Raw genomic sequence first — 23,122 nt, forward strand, 5'->3', positions numbered from 1 at the left:
AATCACCTCTCATGTAGAGGGGCTTTTTGCTTTTCTCGATACATCTCGAAAATGATTCGAGATATCAAAAAATGTTTTATACAAAAGTTTTACAGTAAAAACACTTCTATTTAACCACATTAATAAAATTTTGAAAAAAATTATTTTTTTCAAAGATTTTTGCCCTTGTTAGTCTTTGATTCTCTGTCAAAACGGCTCATTTGCGGATACAAGTTTATTGACAAAATTGGCTTGTTTTGGTATCCTTTATAACCTAAAGTTTGTCGGTCTAATTCTAGGACACCCTGTATATAGTCAATTTTCTTATATCGTCGATAAGATAGACCGCGACCGATAACGCGCGCCGATCCGGTTGCAACAGGTGACACGGGGCACGGGGCTGCCAGGTGAACAACGTAGCGCACAAATGGTCGTTATCTAGCGGACTGACCTGGCAGCGTGGAAACAACTCTGGTATAGAATCGAACGGTCGGTCAATCACAGTTGGGTTCGTATTGTTGTCTACGATAGTGTACCTTTCACCGTCAGGGATTGCGGAGTGTTCGGTGGGGAAACCCGAAGTGTGTGCGGCCTTACAGCTACTATCTTCGCCTGGCTAGCCTCTAGCCTGGCATACCCGATCCGAACCGAAGCTCGCCGAGCGGACGTATTAATGTGCCGGTTCACCGTAATCTATCCTCTGGAACAACGACTGAACGACGACTGCTGCTCTTGGTTGTCGCGACTCCGTAAATTGCCACTGGCTATCCCGCGCACACGATCTCATCACCTTAGTGATCTTACTTTACCTTACCTTACCTTACCTCTCATCTACCTATTCGCTTAGACTTCAGTCTATCATCTCGCGCATACATCTTGCATTCGCTCGCTCGTTATTCGCCCGTCATCATCGTAGTGCCGATCCCTATAGGGACCGGACATGAGAAGAGAGTTGCCCGCCACCGCGTCGGAAGTGTGTAGTGCCAGTGTATAGTGTCTTTTAATGGAGCGTGTCGTCGACATATAAGCCGCTCTCGTCGTGTTTCTCGTTACTCGCAATAGGTACGTTGTTGAAAGTTCCTTTTCACGCATGGGGATTCACAAATCTTCCTTTTCCTCCTTCTATCTTGGCTCCTTCTATCTTGGCTCCTTCTATTGTTTCGGCGATTGAGCTATGGAGGAGTGATTAGCTTATTATCCCAGGATACCATCAGAGTCAAACAGGTTGAAAGAGCATATTCCGGACGAACAAAGCGAAAGTACATAAAAGAACGGCGATGAAAATTTCGATTTCTCATTTTGCTGGTGGAATACATCCTCACGCGCCATTGCACGATCAGAATTCTCGAGGATTGTTTAACGCTGAAAAAAGCGGGAACATTGTGTTGGAGAAATCTTGAATTTAAGTAGTTTTTTAAAAGCATGTCTCGATAGAATTTGCTCTTTAAAAAAATACTCTCAAAAAAGGCCGTCTTACCCACTAAAACAGTCTCACCCACTAAAAAAAACCTTACAAAGGTAAAAAAATACATGCCAAGTACATAAAAAATATCCTAGCATGTACACAACAAAAAGTTGAAAAAAAATATTTACCTCTACAAACTTATAAAAAAATTTTCCCTTAAAAAATGAAAAATAAAAAATAAATATGAAGTCAATAGTTAACTAGCTAAATATTTAGAAGCAATTCAGTTTGTGAGGATTTATAATTTGAAATAATATTTGTCATAAAATCAATCTTGCATTTATAAAAATATTATAGATTCTCTTGAGAAAATTAAAATGCATTTTACTTTTATTATGAAATTACACTATTATATTCCAAATAAATATTTTGCATAATATATAAAATAGCACTATTATATTGCGGATTTTATTACAAATAGTAAATTATTTAACCCTTACTGCAATAACGTCGATCACATCGATCACCAATTTCGAATTTAAAAGTGTCCCATGCTAAACTCGACTTGTTTTGAAATTAATTATAAACTTAATAACCAGATAGGCTCGGAACGAAAAGGGTTAAGCTTAAAGTGACATACGAAAACTTGGCGTGCCCGATCTGAAATAAAAATTTGCAAAAGATTATCAGAAATCATTATCAATATATTAATAAAAATGTATGATTTATAATGCGACCGGGGCACGTTTAGGAGGAATCTTGAATTTAAATAGTTTTTCAAAAATATCTCTCGAGGCAGAATTTGCTCTTTAGAAAAAGACTCTCAAAAAAAGATCTTTTTTATCAAGCGTCGCATTTACGGATAGATACCAGAATTCTCATCATTAGTCATTAGTTTTTAATACAAAAACATGATTGAGATATGAAATAATATATAAACAACCACAAATAACGCTAAACTTTGTACTACATATGTCGCGTCGACGAATCGAATAGATTGTTACGACAAGACTTGACGGTAGTATTAATAATAATAATAATAATTAAAAAAAACATAACGAGTTGCTTTGATTGGTACGCATGAATATTGTGCGTGCAGTGGTGCTGTGATAATAGTAAGAGATAAGTATATAACTATCAGATAAAGTGATTGATAAATTGATTTTAAGTCGAAGACATGAGTTTTACAATCACGCAAACATACATATATTTTATATATTATATATATATATATATATATATATATATATATATATATATATATATATTATTACATCATATTTCTCGAGCAATAGATATTACTCTTTTATTTCTGATAATTTTCTAACGTATACTGAAATTGTATATCGCAGATATTAATTTAATATGTCGCCATTAATAATTTGTGAAAATATATTACTTGTGACAAATTTGACAGTGCACGTTACGCGTTAATAAATTGTAAGAATTATAAATTTATTTTCTTTGTAATTGATTATTCACACACTACACATACATACAGAGAGAAAGAAAGAGAGAGAGAGTAGAGTGATAAACAAACAGATGTCTAACATCCTGCGCGTGTCAAAATCAGAGTGCTTTTTATTTCATATTTTTTTAAATATTAATTATTATTTAATAAATGTGATTATAATAAATAAATACCAATATTACTGGAAATACGGCTTCCGAAACATTATATGTCTCAATCTATATATAAGTTGTCTTGTAGGATTAACATAAGTTATACAGGCTTCCTCGGCGACTCGTTCGATCACCCATTAAAGTCTCCTGCTCGCGCACATGACGCTACGCCACTGACCGTTCTCTGCGGATATTTTCAAAGTCAATGACTGCGACTGCTCACGCCTGTGCTTCAAGTTCATGGCAAGACACGGATGTCTATGTATGTAAAACGAAAGCAACGATTTTAAGGATGTTTTGTACCTATTTTTGAAATATTAGGAATTTAACCAAAATTGTACAGAATGTTCTTACATATGTCCAGAAACTTATAAAGAAATGCTGAGTCGGTTCACTGAAGCGATCAAAAGTTATGACGATTTTAATTTACAGCGATTTAACTCGTGATCTTATGGAAAACGTGTGACACGTCGATTCAAAAAGCCAAAACAAATGGAAATAATATTCAGAATTTACAGAAGTGTAGTTTATATATAGAAATATTTGATTAAATAATATTTAACAAGTCCTGACTGGTTAAGTAGATATTAAATATAATTTGATGAAATTGGTTATGTCATCCGATATGACGCGAAATTCACTGTGAAAATAGTTGAATTTGAGGTATCGTCACTGCTAAAAGTTAATCATTTTGATTCACAAAATTCGGAAATTCTCAGTAATAAGGCAACAGAAATTCAAAGATACATGTCTACACTGTAACTATGATTAAATCGTAATATTCAACGCAATTTCTCATACTGAAACTACATAAGAAATTGACATATTCATCAATATCGAATTTCAGCTATTTTTTACTACGATTGTATCTGCAATACATCCTTAATTCGGAAGGGGTAATAGTAATTCGTATACATCTACAACTTAAACATTACTCTATATTTTCCACAATCGACGCGGGGTGAATTTTTATTTTAAGTATTACTATTATTACTTAAAATAAAGATTTATCCCTCGGACATGGGTTGGATTAGGTTAGTTTTTTCGGATGGGGGGCAGAGGGAAGGGCAGGGCCCCTCCCCGTCCACGCGTTCGATTTGTCTACACATAAATAAATAAATCTGTTAAGAATATATTTTATAAAATATATATAGTCTCTGAAAATTACATATAATTCGTGGACATTTTTTTATTAATATCTTTTTAATAAACGAGGAACGTTTGAAACCTGGAGGATATTCAAGAGAGCAATCTTGATAATATATGTCAAGGTAAAGTTATTGAGTCCGTTTTTGTAAAGTTTTACCATCATATGTCTTCAATACTTTAAAGTGATATATTTTATTTCGGAAACCACATGCAACCCCCACATAGTTGTTAAGTAAAAGTTACTCAGAAAAATTTACTCTTTATAACATATTAAAATGGAAAAAAATTAGTGAGGTATCACCTTTTATAGATATTTATCAAAAAATGTTTAAAATTTATTTTTTTAATTTTGTTGTACATGATTATTTTTCTACAGATGTCAAGGAGTATGTATACATTTTTGTAGATTTTCTCAAGCACTTTGAGATGGCTAAAACTGCGATACGACATTGTGACCCATATGTGACCAGGAACAGAGCAAAGAAAATGTGTCACTTTTAAGGGTTAATTAATAATGCAATAAATGACTAAAAAATTGTCAAGTCTTGTTGTATGTCAATAAATCAAACGAGATATCAAGAAAGAAATTGAAATGCAATTTTATATCGGATAGTGAAATACTCGATCGCGACGATCGCATTAACAAAGCTTGTTTATTCGCGATTTGCTGAAAGATTTGCATGTGCTAGAGCACACGTGTATATAACACAAAATATATTTGTAATTAATATAAAAAAATATCATATAAGATTTGCGAAGATCGTATTCTTAGAACAAACGCGACCAGGAGTCCGTCAATCTATCATAGCCTTTTTCTTAATAAATGTGCAAATGAAAAATCTCTTTGACTATATATATACATTTAATCAATAATTAAATTTTTTTACATTAAATTATTATAAACGTGCGACGATGAAAATTAGATGCAGATATGAAAATTAGATAGACAGATTAATCGCATTTTTAATATCTCTATAATATCTCTAATTTTGCCCCGAGATAGACCTTAATTACAAGATTCTTATGTCTCTGAAAATCTAAATTTAAATTTATTGGTATAAATTTATATAATTATTATCTTTTACTCCACTTCAAGTCTAATAAATTCAATTTTTCCCCTAAAAGCGAACTGCTGAGATTATCCTAATAATAATGCGAAGCATATATATTTGCTCAGTTTACAGATTCAATTCACGAGCAATAATAGTTCTAGCTGTCTTTTACCCTGTTCGTTCTTCTAAAATGTATTGCGCAGCCAAGCGCAAACTTCGTTGCATGTCATCTGGAGAGAGAAAATAGAATTTTCCGCACTTCGCTAAATTTTATCAATTCGATCCGTTCCAATATCGAAGAATGGATCCATATTTTATGTTCTATAGATTGTATTACAATCGTAAAACGGCGCGCGTATATGTGTGTGTGTAAAAGAAAGAAAGAGAGAGAGGGAGGGAGGGAGGGAGGGAGGGAGGGAGGGAGAGAGAGAGAGAGAGAGAGAGAGAGAGAGAGAGAGAGAGAGAGAGAGAGAGAGAGAGAGAGAGAGAGAAAGAGAGAGAGTGATGTGCATGTATGTGTTTGTCGTGGAAAGAAGCTTAAATATAATTATTATATAGTCCACATAAAATTATTAATTTTTTTCTTAATTAAATCATCATATGTGAGAAAAATTTTTTTAAAACTTATGGTTTATAATGGTATATATTGTATATGTTACATTATTTTCTAACAATTATTCTTCGGTTTGTATGGCAGTTTGTAAATTTGACTTCAAAGTCTAGTAACAAATTTTTCGTCTAAATTAAATCAGCCATCGCTGACGCAATATATCAGTAGACTGTCTTCTTATACTCCATAGAATTGGATTTCCATACACTTGAATGTAATACCCAGAAGTTGATTTCCTATCGACCTCACTTCCATAGTCTGCATCTGCGTAGCATCGTATCACTTCTTTGATTCCTCTATGAAAACATAATTGCATATTGAGAGTATCCTTTATGTACCTTAGCACTCGTTTCAATCTATTTCATAATTTTTCAGTCTATCGAGTTTGATGTCTATTGAAAATAATTAACAGCGATGCTTAGATCTGAGAGTCGATTGTGTATCTTTGAAACGAAGTGGATAATTATGCATATTAAGACCCCACCCCCGCAGGATAGTGATGTTGACTAATGTTGTCAAGGTTATGACCCTGATCAACATTCCGAAAGTTTTAGCCGGTGGTCGTTGTTTATTCAAAAGTTATTAACAAATAAAGTTTGAGAAGTATACCACGTAATTTTCGAACAACATGTATAAAAGAATAGTGAGTTTGACCTTGACATAACGAAATTCGTGTTGTAAAGTATATGCGTGGACGCAGTGGATCCTGCCTTCTCCTTTCCCTCCGGGGGGCTCCACTTCCGGAAGATATAACCTAACCCAAACCAAATTTTAATTTTAAATTAGAAATAGGTTTGAGTTAGGTTATATCTTCCGGAAGTGGAGCATCCCTATAGGGGGGGGGGGGGACCCCTGCATACACTTTACATCACGATTTTCGTTATGTCAAGGTCACTATTCTTTTATACATGTTCGAAAATTACGTGGTATACTTCTCAAACTTTATTTGTTAATAACTTTTGAATAAACAACGACCGCTGGCTGAAACCTTCGGAATGTTGATCAGGACCTTGACAACATATGTCAACATCACTACCCTGCGGAGGTGGAGTCTTAATATGCATAATTACCCCCTTAAATTTTTATAATTTCAATTTTTGTGATTCATAAATTTCTATGACTAAACTGACAATGAATGTGATTTAATTGTATGTAAAGACATAAATTAAATGAAAAGATCTTACAAAAGAAGATCTGCGTAAAGTGTAGCGAACATTACCCATACAGCACAGAACATTGCAATTACATTGCAGTAATATTACAATCTTGCAAGTTGCAATGTAATATTGTTGAGACATTATTGGAACATATAATTGTAATATTTTATGAGAATGTTACAGCAACATTTCAAAAACATTACAAAAAACAGTTTTCGGTAATCGCTAGTTCGTTTGTTTACCGCTATGCGGCGCGCGTTGCGTTATCTATCCCGCAAGTTTTAGTCACGATGATTACATAAAGCATAAAGTTTGCAAAGAGCGGCTAATAAGATTAAAGATATAACTATTTTTATCAGTTTAATTTATCCGGTACAATCCCAACACAGGGAATTCAGATATTGAACTGATTGTTCAATAATCGAATACATAAATATCCAAAAAAGTTAAAATTATCCGTTTATTGTCTACTTAAGATATGGAGTTTAATATCTATATAAGTAAAATTTTAACTTTTATGAATGAAATTATTTAATCATTACTATTTTCTTAAACTTGTAAATTATTTATAAAATAGCGATGTTAACCAGATAACAGGAAATTGTTAAATAGTTTCCATTCCTATATAAAACCAAAGATTTGATAATAATTTTTTAATATGCACGATATTTCAGATTTTAATAAATAAACTTCGAGAATATATAAAGACATCCAAGAGAGAAAAAACTCGTAATTGCGTAAATTCACAATCTTTTTTTCTTATTTCTCTTGGATGTCTTTATATATTTTCAAAGTTTATCTATCAAATTTAAAGCGTTCTGCATATTTGTAGCAACGCATTTCAATATTACAAATACATTGCACCGTAACATTACTGTAATATTACATTGTAATATTTCTAAGGGCGGATATTTCAACATTGCCGCAGACTTGCAGTAACATTGCAGAAACATTTCGCAATTTCCATGCAATATTACAATGTTTCAATGCAAGGTCTATGCAACGTTTCTGCAATCTTTCGGTGCTGTATGGGTATATGCCAGACCAGCTTATCACCAGTGCCAATATGATAAAAATGTTTTGGCGAATATATACATAAATACAAGAAAGATTCTAAACACATAAATTCTGTAAATAACTAAAAGCTCAATATTGAAATATTTTTATTTTACATCAGTAGAGACAGCTTACCGTAGATAAAATTCGTCAATAGAAATAAATAAAACAATATCACACACACACACACGCACACATACATAAATTTTGCATTTGTATCGATATATTTAATATATTTTATTGTGCATTGCCGAGTTGTACATCTATCTTATATGTATATTAAAAAATATTATATCGATTGGTATTGAGCAAAACATTTTTATGAGAGGAATTGATAGCATATGACATTTTATGATAATTTGAGCAGCTCATTACACATTAAACGTTTAACATTTTATAATATTTTTATATAATTATTATTATCTGCACATGTAATATACTTACTAGGTATTTGCATTTAAATATGACTCGTGTCAACGAAACATTTCGACATTATGCACGTAATTATTTCGATAATAAACAATAAGAGAAGGAGAGCATTTTTATTACTAATAATAAGCGATGTATCGTGCGCGAAGTTTACAAAAAAGTGCATTCTATTTAAAAAATAATATAATCTCCACATTTTCGTCTTCGGATTTATGTCTTATTTGAGCTCAGAAATATGTTACTAAAATTACGGTGGCTATAAAACGCTTTTTAATCTTGATTTTAATCGGATTGGTTATGATTCGGCGATCCGCGGATCTGAACATGCGACAGTATTTGAACAGATTAGATGGCTGTGCGCGCCGGATAAGAAATTGATCTCGAGAAGATTCACGGATATCATTGAGGCCGTATGGCTCGGCAACATAAACTATCTAACCCACTTTTGCAAACAGGTTTTTGCGCTGCTACTATAGTAACGGTGATCCGCCAGACATCACCGATGTCTATAGAGATGTTTTTTCCTTGAAATAGATGCAGCGACACGTGCGTACGATGCACAGTATCGTCAAATTCTTGGGACTCGCGAGTTCAAATGACTTTACCTTTGATTGTTCCTCTAACAGTTTCCTCGCGGGAACCTCGCGAAGCCGAAAATTCTGATTTTGATGAAATTTTACACACATGTAGAAAGGAGAGGAGGGAGGGGGGAGGGTAAATAGATAAATTTAGAAATTTCCAGTTGTGGCCCAAAAACTATTCTAAGGAATGAAATCACCCTTCATATGTAGAGTGGTTTTTTGTTTTTCTCGATATACATATCTCGAAAATTATTCGAGATTTCAAAAAATGTTTTATATAAAAGTTTCATGGTAAAAACACCTCTATTTAACCACATTACTAAAATTTTGAAACAATAATTGTTTTCAAAGATTTTTGCCCATATTAGTCTTTGATTCTCTAGTGCCAAAACAGCTTATTTGCGGATACGGATTTATTGACAAAATTGACTTGTTTTGGTGTACATTAAAACCACCTAAAGTTTGTTGGTTTAATTTTGGGACACCCTCTATATATGATACTCGCGTGATAGGTTTTTCTAAAATTTACAAATTTTATAGCAGAAAATCTTTAAAAAATCTCTTATTAACTAAAATTATAAACGTACATGATTGACGCACATGATTTATTAGTCTTATATGTATATCTATTTATTTTTTTTTTGTTTCTAGGCGGAGTGCCGACAACCACGACTTAAGAGATGGTCATCGTCACACGGGTAGGTTTTTTGTACTAATCTCTGTTACTCTCTTGACGTCTAATTGATATAATATTATTCGTATTATATATGCGCGCGCGCACACACACACACACATATACGATATATATACAGGGTGTCCCATTTTAAAAATTCCACCCTCATAACTTTTCAGGATCAACGTTTGAAGGAAAACGACTCCGATAAAAGTTGTAGGGAACAAAGGGGGCTATCTAATAGTGACCTTGGATTTGACATTAAAGGTCATCTTCAAGATCATTTGAAGGTTAACTTCTGTTTTTTTAAATGAAACTCCCTATTTTTCATTACATATTCTTGTAACTTATCTCGAGAGCTTTCCAAAACACTATAATAAAGTATTTTTTTTATTAAGTACTTTTTAAGTTATTTTATATTTTAATCTGACATATTTTGATATAAAAAATAAAATATTTCGTAAAATGTACAGTTTTCGATAATCTTACCGTAATACTTCTATGTACAGAATAATGAGACAAATCAATTAGTATAAAAAGTAATTGTTTTTAAGAAAATGTATATATTGTACAATAAAAAAGTGTTATATACAATGTATTTTTTTAAACAATTATTTGTTTTTTTTTTGGCACTAATTGATTTGTCTTATTATTTTGTACATAAAAATATTACGGTAAGATTATCGAAAACTAAATATTTTACGAAATATTTAATTTTATATATCAAAATATGTCAGATTAAAATATAAAATAACTTAAAAAGTACTTGATAAAAAAATACTTTATTATAGTGTTTTGGAAAGCTCTCAAGATAAGCTACAAGAATATGTAATGAAAAATAGGGGGTTTCATTTAAAAAATGGAAGTTGACCTTCAAATGACCTTGAAAATAACTTTTAATATCAAGTTCAAGGTCACTATTAGATGACCCCCTTTGTTCCCTACAACTTTTATGCGAGTCGTTTTCCTTCAAACGTTGATCCTGAAAAGTTATGAGGGTGGAACTTTTAAAACGGGACACCCTGTATATACGATATAATTTACCGACCGATTCCTACTTGACGGATTTTGATAACATATAATCATAACAGTGTGTTATATCAGAATGTTTTTTACATATATATATATATTGTATTATGGTGTATTCGTATCTATACTTTGTTGATCATAACTACAAGGATATTGCGAACAATTTCTCGCAGGTGAAAAGCGATAGAAATTTGCGTGTAAATGCGTCGATCCATTGAATGACGAAACCAAGCAAAATTCGATGAAGCTGCAATCTCGCGAAGTTTAAATCCATTACATTTACTGCTTTCTTCGTTATTCTTCAACACGGTCAGTAGGAATCTGTGACGAGTGAAAATAACCGAACGGGAATCATCGTGTTCTCTCGTTGTAAACAATAATGTACCGCTAAATAATGCTCACGTAGTCATTTCGACGGACAACGCAGCAGAAAAACGCTGCTTCTTATCTTTTTGTACATACAACTTCTTATTCTCTCAAATTATTGCTACGTCGATACTACAGAAACCGTAAAAAAAGAAAATCAACATTTCTCGAAATATTTTGTGATCAAAGGTGTAAAAAAATTTAAGTACATGGAAAAGTGTTCGATTTGATAGCGCCAGAAAAGTGTTAAACAATATGCAAATAAACAATAGTTATAAAAAAAAACAATAGTTGATAATAGTTGATAAAAAATAAAATATCCGCGCATAAAGTATTGCGCAAATCCATGTACGTTTGATTAGTGACATTTAATAACCGGCGATAGTTTCTGTATCTATTTATATATCTTGTAATGTACGCTTGTGCTATCGTTACTAATATACAATGACGACCAAGAACACGCTGCATAAAAAAGAAAAAGAAAAAAAACTGGATAACGTAGATCGATTATACGGTATTTTGTCATGCGCACAAAACGATTATAGGTCCATTGGTTTTCTTATATCAGTAAAGTTATATAATATTGTATATTATACATAAACGAAAGATAGTTTTGTGAAAGATTATAATCGATACACGGCTTGTTGCTCGATCAAATTTATATGAAATGTACGGGATGGAAAATATCTATTTGCTAGGGATCCAAAAAGAAAATATGCAACGCATGCGGGAAGTCCAAAACTTTATTTGACACAAGCTTACGCGTGTCAGTAATCAATATATCTTCCTTCAGCCTTCCTCGCAGCTCAATCTTTTGGGATAGAATCTTAAGGTAATACCTCCGCGACAACCCCAACCAAAAGTTTTGTCCCATGTATACCACATGTCTAAAATAGTGCTCGGAATTATATGCCCTTTTCTGGCCGATATAAAAATTATCTAGCAAGGATAATTTTTATGACGATTTAGCGAAAGGTACGATTCCAGCATATTTTTTATATAGGGACTCTCCTGAGCCACACTGTAACACGCGCGATCGGCGGCTTGGCTGTCGAGCCTCGAACAGTAGTAGGGGAATTGTAGGTGTCGCCTCAGACATTGGCCCGAAAAAGGCATCTAATTCCGAGCCCTGGTCTAAAAGATCGATAATTTAATCAAGTCTTCATAGAAAAATCTATAAAATCTATAATATTGACGTGATACTCTCTAATACTAATACAAGAAATATTATACCATCGTAAAACTTTTTTTATTAACTATTTTTGTCACGTCGGTAGGAGTAAATTTTTTGCTAGAACTGTCTGCGCTATCCCATACAGCACAAGCAGTGGTATCAACGCAGAGTACTTGTTACAATCTTGCAAGTTGCAATGAAATATTGTTGAGACATTATTGGAATATGGAATTGTAATATGTCATGAGAATGTTACAGCAACATTTCAAAAACATTACAAAAAACAGTTTTTGATAATCGCTACTTCGTTCGTTTACCACTATGTGGCACGCGTTGCGTTATCTATCCCGTATTTAAGCTTTAATCACGATGGTTATATAAAGCTTGCAAAAAGCGGTTAGTAATATTAAAGGTATAATAACCATTTTTATCAGATTATTTTGTCTGATACAATCCCAATACCGGAAATTCAGATATTGAATTGAATGTTCAAAAATCGGACAAATAATTATTCGAAAAAAATTAAAATTATCCGTTTATTGTCTACTTAAGATATGGAGTTTAATATTTACATAAATAAAATTTTAATTTTTATGGATTAAATTATTTAATCATTATCAATTTCTTAAACTTGTAAATAATTTATAAAATAGCGATGTTAATTAGATAACAGAAAATTATTTAATAGTTCCCATTTTTATATAAAAGCAAAAATTTGATAATGTTTTAATATGCAAAATGCTTCAAATTTAATAGATAAACTTGGAGAATATTAAAGATATCCACGACAGACGAGAAAAAACTCGTTGTAATTGCGTAAATTCACAATCTTTTTTCTTATCTCTTTTGGATGTTTTTATATGTTCTCAAAGTTTATGTATTAAATTTGAAGCGTTTTGCATATTTGTAGCAATGTATTTAAATATTACAAATACATTGCACCGTAACATTACTGTAGTCTTACATTGAAATATTTCTGAGGGCGGACATTTCAACGTTGCCGCAGGCTTGCAGTAACATTGCAGAAACATTTCGCAACTTTTATGCAATATTACAATGTTTCAATGTAAGATCTATGCAACGTTTTTGCAATCTTTCGGTGCTGTACGGGATGCTTCGTTGTCATTCCTTTCTTTCTCCACGTGATCGTTTGCTCACCTAATATGTCTAATAATACCAAATATATCACGCTTCTCAAATATTCTGTATCTTCAAAATTAAACGGTAAATTATCCTCTAATTTTGTCAGAATATTTGTATAATCTCTCTCTAGCATTCTCTCATTTTTTATTCCATTTATAAATGTAGTTTTGACGGTATAATTGAAAACGTATTGTTGGTGCACGCTTTGTATATGGGTTACGTGTAAATCATGCCAACTTCAAGTGTAAATATCTCGATTTAGAGATATGTAAATCTTATTTAAATTGCACAAATGTTTGGATAACACATCTAATAACGTATAGGCCAAGTTTTAATAAATTCTTAAAGAAATACTTCCGCGGAGATACTACCTTAATAAAATAGTATTGAGTTCCACATGATGCGCGAACGAGAGAGATGACGCACGAATTTTGAAATGGGTGATCAGTTAATTAGGCATAATTGGCAATTTTTTACTATTTTGTGAACAAGCATCATCTTCGTATTTCGCGCAAGTGAAATTGGCAATTGTCACATAACATAATACGGATCATTTATGTGCCATATGGTTGTCTCTTATCTTATTGCGAATTAAATCCAATTACATCCATTCGATATCATAATTAACTTGAATGAAACAAATTGAAGAGAATCATGATAAACGATGATTTTTTTAAATAGTTTTTATTTCAATTTTTTGCAATATCGCTAAGATACGTGTAGACAGCATAAATGAATCAAATTACAGAGTTTGTTTGACTTATTTATTCAAATGCGTTGCATCCTTTGTAAATTTTGAAAAATTAGTTGCCATTTTTGACTTGGCTTACAGCGAATATTATAATTCAAAATAATTTTTGTTTTAAACACAAATGTTTAAAATACGACGATGAAAATCATTATTTCGAAAAAAAAAAAAATTAATTTTTTACTATTAGTTTCTTTATTTCTCTTATCTGTCAATTGTGAGTAATCTGCAATTAAATTAGGCAAGACGGTTTCATTAAAGCTCATCGAACTCCCACTGCACGAAATGCTCCGTGCAGTTCCGTATGTTGCAACTGTTTGCATTGGTGCGCGCGTGTAGTATTTATGTGTGGAACGAGTCTTTCTGTACGAATACGGAAATCGTATACTTGATACACAAATACGTTCTGATTGTTCATTTCACCGGAACATCGAAAGAACTCATCCGTTTCTTGTCTTGAAATAAAAGCCCCTTCTATCTTTTGCTTCCACCAAGAGTTTTACTTTCGCTTGCCAAACCTTCAATCGCGCTTGATTAACGGATATATGAAAATGTTATATCTTAAATAACATTATATATGTGATATTATTTAATTATATATTTTTTTAAATAATTTATAATAATTATTTTTTAATATATAATTTCTTTCTCTCTCTCTCTCGTTCTTGTTCGCTTGCTTGAAAATTAATTTAAACCATCATACTTAATCGCAATGGAGTAATGGGAAAGCATTGTCTTTGTTAAGGATTTTTTTAACCTTTTAAGGATGGCAATTTTTTTTTTAAATCGAACTTTTACAAAATTTGTAAAAAGTATTTGTTTAATGAAAACATAGGTTTAATTAAAAAGTATTATAAGATATTTCTTGAAGCAGTTATACAGAGCACAACATATCACATTCTACGCATTCATGCCTTGATCTTCTCTCTTCTTTTCTCAATGACTGACTATAAATAATACATCTTCTTTATTTTCTTTTTTACTAGATTTAGATTGTATAAGAGAAGGGAAGTACTTATATCTCATTTAAATAAGTACATTCCATTAATGTTACGCGTTAGTATAAGTATGAAGTTTGAGCGCGATGCACTCCTTGCGCTTCTTTGATCTATATTATAAATGACAATAGTAATGTAAAGAGAAAGCGAATCGATCTAATATGCGACACAGTTCAATAAGATTGAAAGCGATCGGTATAAGAAAAAAGCACATTGTGCAAATAATTGTGAAATAACACCTTTTTATTCGTTTACGCCACGCACCACGCCAAATGGTAAAGTATACAGTTATTACAACGGTACATTATAACTCAATTTAGACCTGATACTCTTTCGCATTAATGCAAATTCCATATCTCGCGTTGATTGATCCTTATTTCTCGTTTTTCGTATATATTTGCAAACGCGAGAGTTTTTTATTGCCATAAAAATCCTATCAGCCAATTTGTAAATTGCTCAATAACGTAAACTACTAACGCGAGTCAGATTTTTATTAATACAGCCCGAATTATTGTGTCCATGTATAACGCTAACGCCACGTTCACTACCTTCGACAATTATTTAGGTTACAGGTACGTATGTCGTACGTGTCTAACAGTAGCGTAGGCATACGTAGAAACTGCTTTATGGATATTTATTAATAATAAGAAAAATAATAAAAATAGAAACATGCATAATATTCTTCTTTGATACGATGATTATTGTCTCAATCCGAATGCTTCAATATTGCAGAGAATGTGGAAACTTCCGAATGACAATTAAACAGGGTATCCACTCTCTGAAACTACAAATAAGGAAAATTTGGAATTTCCAGAGATTTTTTTGTACTTGAAAGATTAGAAAATTCTCATGGAATTTTATTCGGATTCGGAGAATTTTTCAAAAATTCTCTCTTTGATAATTTTACTTTTATACAGAATGGTTCAAGCCTTTGAATGTAAGGAACTACATCGTCGACAACAATGATAGAAATAATTTTAATTTGTACAAAATTTAATAACACTAAGCAAAGATTACATGAACACAATAATACTCTACAGTGTTACAAAAAATGTTCAAAGTGGCGACCACTACATTCAATATAAGGCTTGTACCGACTCAGGATTACTTTGAAGAACATGGCTTCCTATTCGAAAGTTGCTATATTCCGATCCTTCTATACTCTCCTGAAGTTTATCAATAATCTTTTGAATCATCTTGTATTGGCAGTTGACACTCCGCCGATAAAGTTTATGAATTATATGTATGTTTATATATGTATATATATGTATATATGTATATTGTATATATATAATATACAGGGTGGACCATTTTAATCAATCCACGCGAATATCTGGAAAACTGAGCCCGATAGACAAAAATGTTTCAGACAAAAGTTGCATGGTTTCGAAGGAGCCATATGATAAAAATATGGACTTGACCTTGAGTGACCTTTTCAAGGTGAGGTCAATGTGATCGGTTTTCTTAAATGGAACCTCCCATTTTTTATTACATACTCTTGTTGCTTATTTCGAGAGCTTTTCGAAACATTATAACAAAGTATTTTTTTTATTAAGTACTTTTTCAATTATTTTAAATTTTAATCTGACATATTTTGATATAAAAAATAAAACATCTCGTAAAATATTGTATTTAATTTTCGATAATCTTACCGTAATACTTTTATGTACAGAATAATGAGACAAATTAATTAGTATAAAAAAAATAATTGTTTTTAAGAAAAAGTATGTAATTATTTATAATGTATTTTTTTTTTTTTTTTTTACACCAATTGATTTGTCTCATTATTCTGTACATAAAAGTATCACGGTAAGATTATCGAAAACCAGATATTTTACGAGATATTTTATTTTTTATATCAAAATATATCAGATTAAAATATAAAATAACTGAAAAAGTACTTAATGAGAAAAAATACTTTATTATAGTGTTTTGAAAAGCTCAAAATAAGTTATAAGAATATGCAATAACAAATGGAAGGTTCCATTTAAGAAAACATCCATCATATTGATCTCACCTTGAAAAGGTCACTCAAGGTCAAGTCCATATTTTTATCATGTGGCCCCTCGAAACCAACTTTTGTCTGAAACATTTTTGTCTATTGGGTTCTATTTTTGAGATATTCGCGTGGATTTATTAAAATGGTTCACTCTGTGTATATATATATATATATATATATATATACATATAAAATATATTATAAATTATTTATATATATCTCTCTATTTATATATTCAATATATAACAAAAATTCAATATTAACAAAAAATGTAGTGTATATTTTTTATTGTAATTTTTAGTAATAAAAAAATGGAAATGTTATACAAGTGAAAAATCTTATAAAAATTATTATTTTTTTTTTTTTTTTCCCCAGTACATTTGCGAATCTAGTACTTGAAACTTGACTGACTTTGTGTTTTTCTTTTGCATGAGTAAAAAACATCAGAAAACGCGTAAAATAGAAAAACTTATTTTAGAAAGTTGCACCCAAAAATCTTTAAAATATTCTCTTTATCTAGAATTTTGAATAAAAAATATCTCAGGAAATTTTCAGGAAATTCAAGAAACTCAAAAATACATAAGGAAATTTTTGGGGAACTTTTTTTACAAGATTTGAGTAGACAGCCTGTTAAATAAATGGAGAAATATTTAAATAAAAATAAAAATGTAAAAATGCAGACTCTGTATTACACCATGTTGAGTTACTATAATTATCCTAATGATGATGCATAATAATATTTAACAAGTTAATTATCACACAATCGTGTTGTGTTCCACACTTTGAGATTATGTGCTTTTAATAAAATGTGTATGCTCGAACACATGTTTTCACGGAAGGAAATACATTACGAAAATCACACAATTTCCATTGAACCGCATCATACTGCGGTAAAATTCTGGCGAAGAACAGGAAGATGTGCGAATATATTCAAATTTTTGCAGGGGGATTATATATGGATAGAACCAATCTCAGGAAGAGAATTTGATGTCGCGATCGGAGCGCGAGTAATCTCAGCAGAAGGCAGACGTATCCAAGTAAAGGACGACGATAACAAGGTATTATTATAAAATTATTGTCGTATATATTATTATTTACTTTGGAAGAAAATCCGAGATTTTTATCTAATCGTTAGAATAATAGAATCGCAAAAAGATCCAATGGCATTTTATAAAGTTGAAAGTTATATTGTACTAATACATATATAACGCAAGCGATTACAAAAACATCTTTTACGAATTAAGAAATAAAGTCTCTCAATTTTAACTATTTTTTGATTAATTGCAAATGTATTTTATAACAAAATTTGCAAATTCGAGACTTATTATCGATTTTGATTAATCGGATATTATCTATTTAGATGCCATAAAATTAAAAAAAGATGATAATATTCATTGACGAAAGTTTCGCTAAAAATAAAATAAAATCCGGTCGTGAAGAATGTAAAGAATTTCACTACTCGCACTTTTTCTAAGATGCCCAATTGTTCTATATTAATTCACGAGAAAATAACTCCGCAGGAACAATGGTTAACACCAGAGAGACGGATAAAGGCCATGCATGCCACCTCGGTGCAAGGTGTAGAAGATATGATCAGTTTAGGAGACCTCCATGAAGCGGGAATTTTGCGAAATTTATTAATACGTTATAACGAGAATCTCATTTACGTAAGTAATCTTATTGCATTACAACCCATACAGCACTAAAGCTTGCAACAACATTGCTGCAACATTGTAACATTGCATATTGCAGTTTAATGTTGCAGAAATATTGCAAAGACATTATTTTACAATGTAACTTTAGCAATGTTACAGCAACATTCCGAAAATATTACAAAAAAAGTATTTAATAATCGCTAGTTCATTCGTTTACCACTATGCGGCGCATGTTGCGCTATCTATTCCGCATTTATCCAGTCAGCCAGGTCTGTTCTAACAGATATTGCCAAGTGTTTGCTACAAATTATTGTCAGCAAAAAGGCTACAAATTTGGTACAAGAGTTGTTATTACCGATTAAGCTGGCAGATTGCCGGCAAGAATCAAGCAAAGCTTGCTAACATAACTACACAGCAAATTGGCAGCAGAAACCGAACAAAGCTTGCTGACATGACTGACATCAGATTGTCGGCAAAAACTGAGCAGGATCTAGAGTGCGCAATCTGATGGCAAATTGGCAGCAAAAACCGAACAAAATCTGCAGCTTATTACAAAGTATTATAAAATAGTTCATTCGCTTATCGCTATGCGGCGCATTATTCATTATCTATACCCGTATTCAAATCCTTGTCATGAGTGTATATAAAGCCTACAAAATGCTAATAATATTATAATATATATATTTCTATCAGTTCAATTTTTGACACAATTCTTATACAGGAAATTCAGATATTGAATTGATTTTTTGCAAATCGGACAGATAATTGTTCGATTTTCACTTATTCAAACAATTTCTGTCCAAAAAGATCTTTAATTTTATAAATTAAGTTATTTGAATTTACCTATATGTTTTAACATATTAATATATGATTTTATATAATGTCTAATTATCTAATGGTCATTTTATGACCAAAACTTATCATCATTTTGTTATTTAGGGTTAAGGCTTTAAATCTATTTAAATATATATTTTTATATGAATGGCCAAAAGCTGCAGTATTTGTTCGGTTTTTGCTGACAATCTGCTATCAGATTGTCTTGCGCAGATCTTGGTCGATTTTTGCCATCAATTTGACGTCAAATCATGTCAAGCTTTGCTCGGTTTTTGCCGTCAATTTGCTGTCAGGTTATGTCAACAAGCTTTGTCACCAAAACACAAGCTTAATGCGGACACAGATGGCACTGGATTTGTTACCAAGTTTTGAGCGAATTTGATGCCAATTTGGCAACAATTTGTTATCAAATTGCTTACTGGGTAATTTTTAGCCATGATGATTATATAAGGTTTACAAAGAGCGGCTAGTAAGATTAAAAAGATATAATAACTATTTTTGTTAATTTAAGTCGTATGATATGACCCCAATACAGGGGCTCAGACATTGGACTAAGAATTCTTTTAATAGTTTCCATTCTTATAATATATAAAATCAAAAATTCGCTAGATCCTGACTCTTATAGGCCTAATTTCTTATTATTTTTTTCACATGTTAAAGATATTATTTCGATAAATATACATAAAGCATTATTGCATATATATTATATTGTTATGTTGCTGCAATATTATATTGCAATATTTCTGTAGGCGGACATTTTACTGTTGCTGCAATATCATAACAACGTTGCAGCAACATTTCGCAATGTTTCTGCAATATTGCAATCTTGCAGAAAAATGTTGCTGCAATGTTATTGCAATCTTGCGGTGCTGTATGGGAAGGGCAAGAAATCAATGAGAGACGATTGGTTGAGCGAAATCGGGCAGGTACATAAATGCGACAAATATATGTCGCAAACACAATGTATAACAATGCGAACATAATAATTTTGCAGACGTACACAGGCTCCATCCTGGTCGCCGTCAATCCATATCAGATACTGCCTATTTATACCGCAGAACAAATCAAACTCTACAAGGATCGTAAAATCGGGGAGCTGCCACCTCACATATTCGCCATCGGCGATAATAGTTATGCGCACATGAATCGATACGGCCAGGATCAATGCATAGTAATTAGGTACGAGAGTGTCCGGGTTTTTACATATGTGACACTAAAGCGGAAGTCAAAAACGATTTATGATGCGGGACTTCACAAAATGTTTGATGATCAATCATTTTGAATGATATCTTGTTAAATAAACGAAGTTTGCAAAAAAGATAATATTTAATATTTCAAGCATAATATTTATTATTTTGAGAATAGTTATAATTATGCAGGATTAAATGGCCAAACTTGAAATATGAAATTAGGACCTCTAAACAAAAACAAAAATTTTCTCTGGAAGTATACAACCTAAGCTTCTCTGGAAGCTTACAAACGCTTCGTTCAAGAGATATTGACTTTTGAAGAACTATTAGGAATGAATAATTTTGAAATAATCTAGGTTTATCCTCTTTGTTGCTTTACAGTAATCAAAAATTAATTATTGAATGTTTTGTTTCACATATCAAAATAATGGCATCCAGTCCAGAGAGCATTGCACCTATCAATGAGAGAATGAGTGGCTGACTGACATTGTGCGTCTGTAATTTTTTCGCACTATCCTCCGTTTTAATGATTTAAAATCATTACTACTTCTTCACAGCTACTTCATACACTTTTTGCTTGAAAACACCCCATACAAAAAGATTTAATGGTATTAAATTCGATGAACGACATTATTCTTATAGTTCTGTAACTTAAGAAGTCAATGTTTCTTGAACGAAGTGTTTGCGAGCATACTTCCACAGGAATTTTTTTTTTTTTTTTTAGGTCCTAAATTTATATTTAAAGTTTGGTCATTTAATTCTGACACACTCTGTATATAAATAAATACATTATAAAAGACAGAGCATGCATGTTATGCAGATTCTATATTATAACTCACATACAAATCATTTCCTTCGTATTATTAATGAAAAAAAATCGTTTATTTCAGCGGCGAGAGCGGAGCCGGAAAAACAGAAAGCACAAAATTAATTCTGCAATATTTAGCAGCGATAAGCGGGAAGCATTCATGGATCGAACAGCAAATTTTAGAAGCGAACCCGATACTCGAAGGTGAAATTGTTATAATCATCTCGTGCCTAAATTAAAGGCCGAATTAATTAATGGATGGTCGAACGACATTTTATTATAGCCTTTGGCAATGCAAAAACCGTGAGAAACGACAATTCTTCCCGTTTTGGCAAATACATTGATATCCACTTCAACGAGCAAGGTGTAATAGAAGGAGCCAAGATAGAGCAATATCTTCTGGAAAAGTCACGGATCGTATATCAAAGCGCAGACGAGAGAAATTATCATATTTTTTATTGTATGTTAGCCGGCCTTTCGAGGGAAGAGAAACAAAAGCTTGAACTGGAGGATGCATCTACGTATAAATATCTCATAGGAGTATGTAAAATTAATAATAATAATAATAGTAAAAAGATGTATATAGAACAACATAAGAATAACACAAGATACATGATCTGTCTAAAAAATAATGAGACGGGTGCTATGCAATCTTTTAATAAAAACTAAACTCTATATTATTATGATGAGAGGGAGGGGCCCCGTTTATCCCTCGCCTACGCATTAGATTTTTCTACACATAAATAAATGAAAAGAATACGTTGAATACTAAGAATATATTTTATAAAACATACATGGTGTCAAATTACCAACAATCGTGACAAAAGTATTGCTGTAATTACGACTTTTAAAAATCGATATCTCGAAAACTATGGATTGTAGCGCATTGTGATTTGCAGCATTCTTCTTCTGATAAAAAATCCTATGAAAATGACCTATCAAATTGAAGGGTCCCGGAAATAACATTCTTGCCTAAATATATTATATGCACACACACACACACATTACTATATCGACTAAATATTACATTAATATCGGATGTGTACGCTTGTATTTTATTTTATATGTATAAAAGAATTTTAAAGTGCTTTTTTTTCGGTATATTTTATTTTGCTTTCTATTACACATATGCTCTATCAATATTCAATATACATAATTTATTTTTATCTTTAGGGTGGCGGCATTACTTGCGAAGGGCGCGATGACGCGGCCGAATTCGCCGACATAAGATCGGCTATGAAGGTTTTGCTATTCTCCGATATGGAAATCTGGGAAGTGCTTAAATTGCTTGCGGCTTTATTACACATGGGCAATATAAAGTATAGAGCCACCGTCGTAGGTATGAAACTTAATTACGCAAATTATTATAAATATGTCGTTGACAAGACAGATCTAATTCTTTCATTCATGACTTCCAGATAATTTGGACGCTACGGAGAGTACTCTGCGTTGATACCACTGCTT

The 23,122-nt window shown here is 31.9% G+C and overlaps 1 protein-coding gene across 1 annotated transcript; it reads left to right on the forward strand.

Annotated features, from left to right (window-relative positions):
* The first annotated feature begins 377 nt into the window (after positions 1–377).
* On the forward strand, positions 378–23,111 carry Ck (myosin-VIIa ck). The gene is made up of 9 exons (XM_070307377.1): positions 378–1,041; positions 9,693–9,739; positions 18,116–18,229; positions 18,692–18,838; positions 20,655–20,839; positions 21,741–21,862; positions 21,942–22,198; positions 22,832–22,997; positions 23,077–23,111. The coding sequence occupies exons 2-9, from the start codon at positions 9,722–9,724 to the stop codon at positions 23,109–23,111; spliced, it is 1,044 nt and encodes a 347-aa protein (XP_070163478.1). The 5' UTR covers positions 378–1,041; positions 9,693–9,721.
* The last annotated feature ends 11 nt before the right edge of the window (positions 23,112–23,122 follow it).

Source organism: Polyergus mexicanus, unplaced genomic scaffold (genome assembly GCF_030449975.1).
Source record: "Polyergus mexicanus isolate NDT 795.1 unplaced genomic scaffold, iyPolMexi1.0 SCAF_14, whole genome shotgun sequence".
In the NCBI taxonomy this organism is placed as follows: Eukaryota; Metazoa; Arthropoda; class Insecta; order Hymenoptera; family Formicidae; genus Polyergus; species Polyergus mexicanus.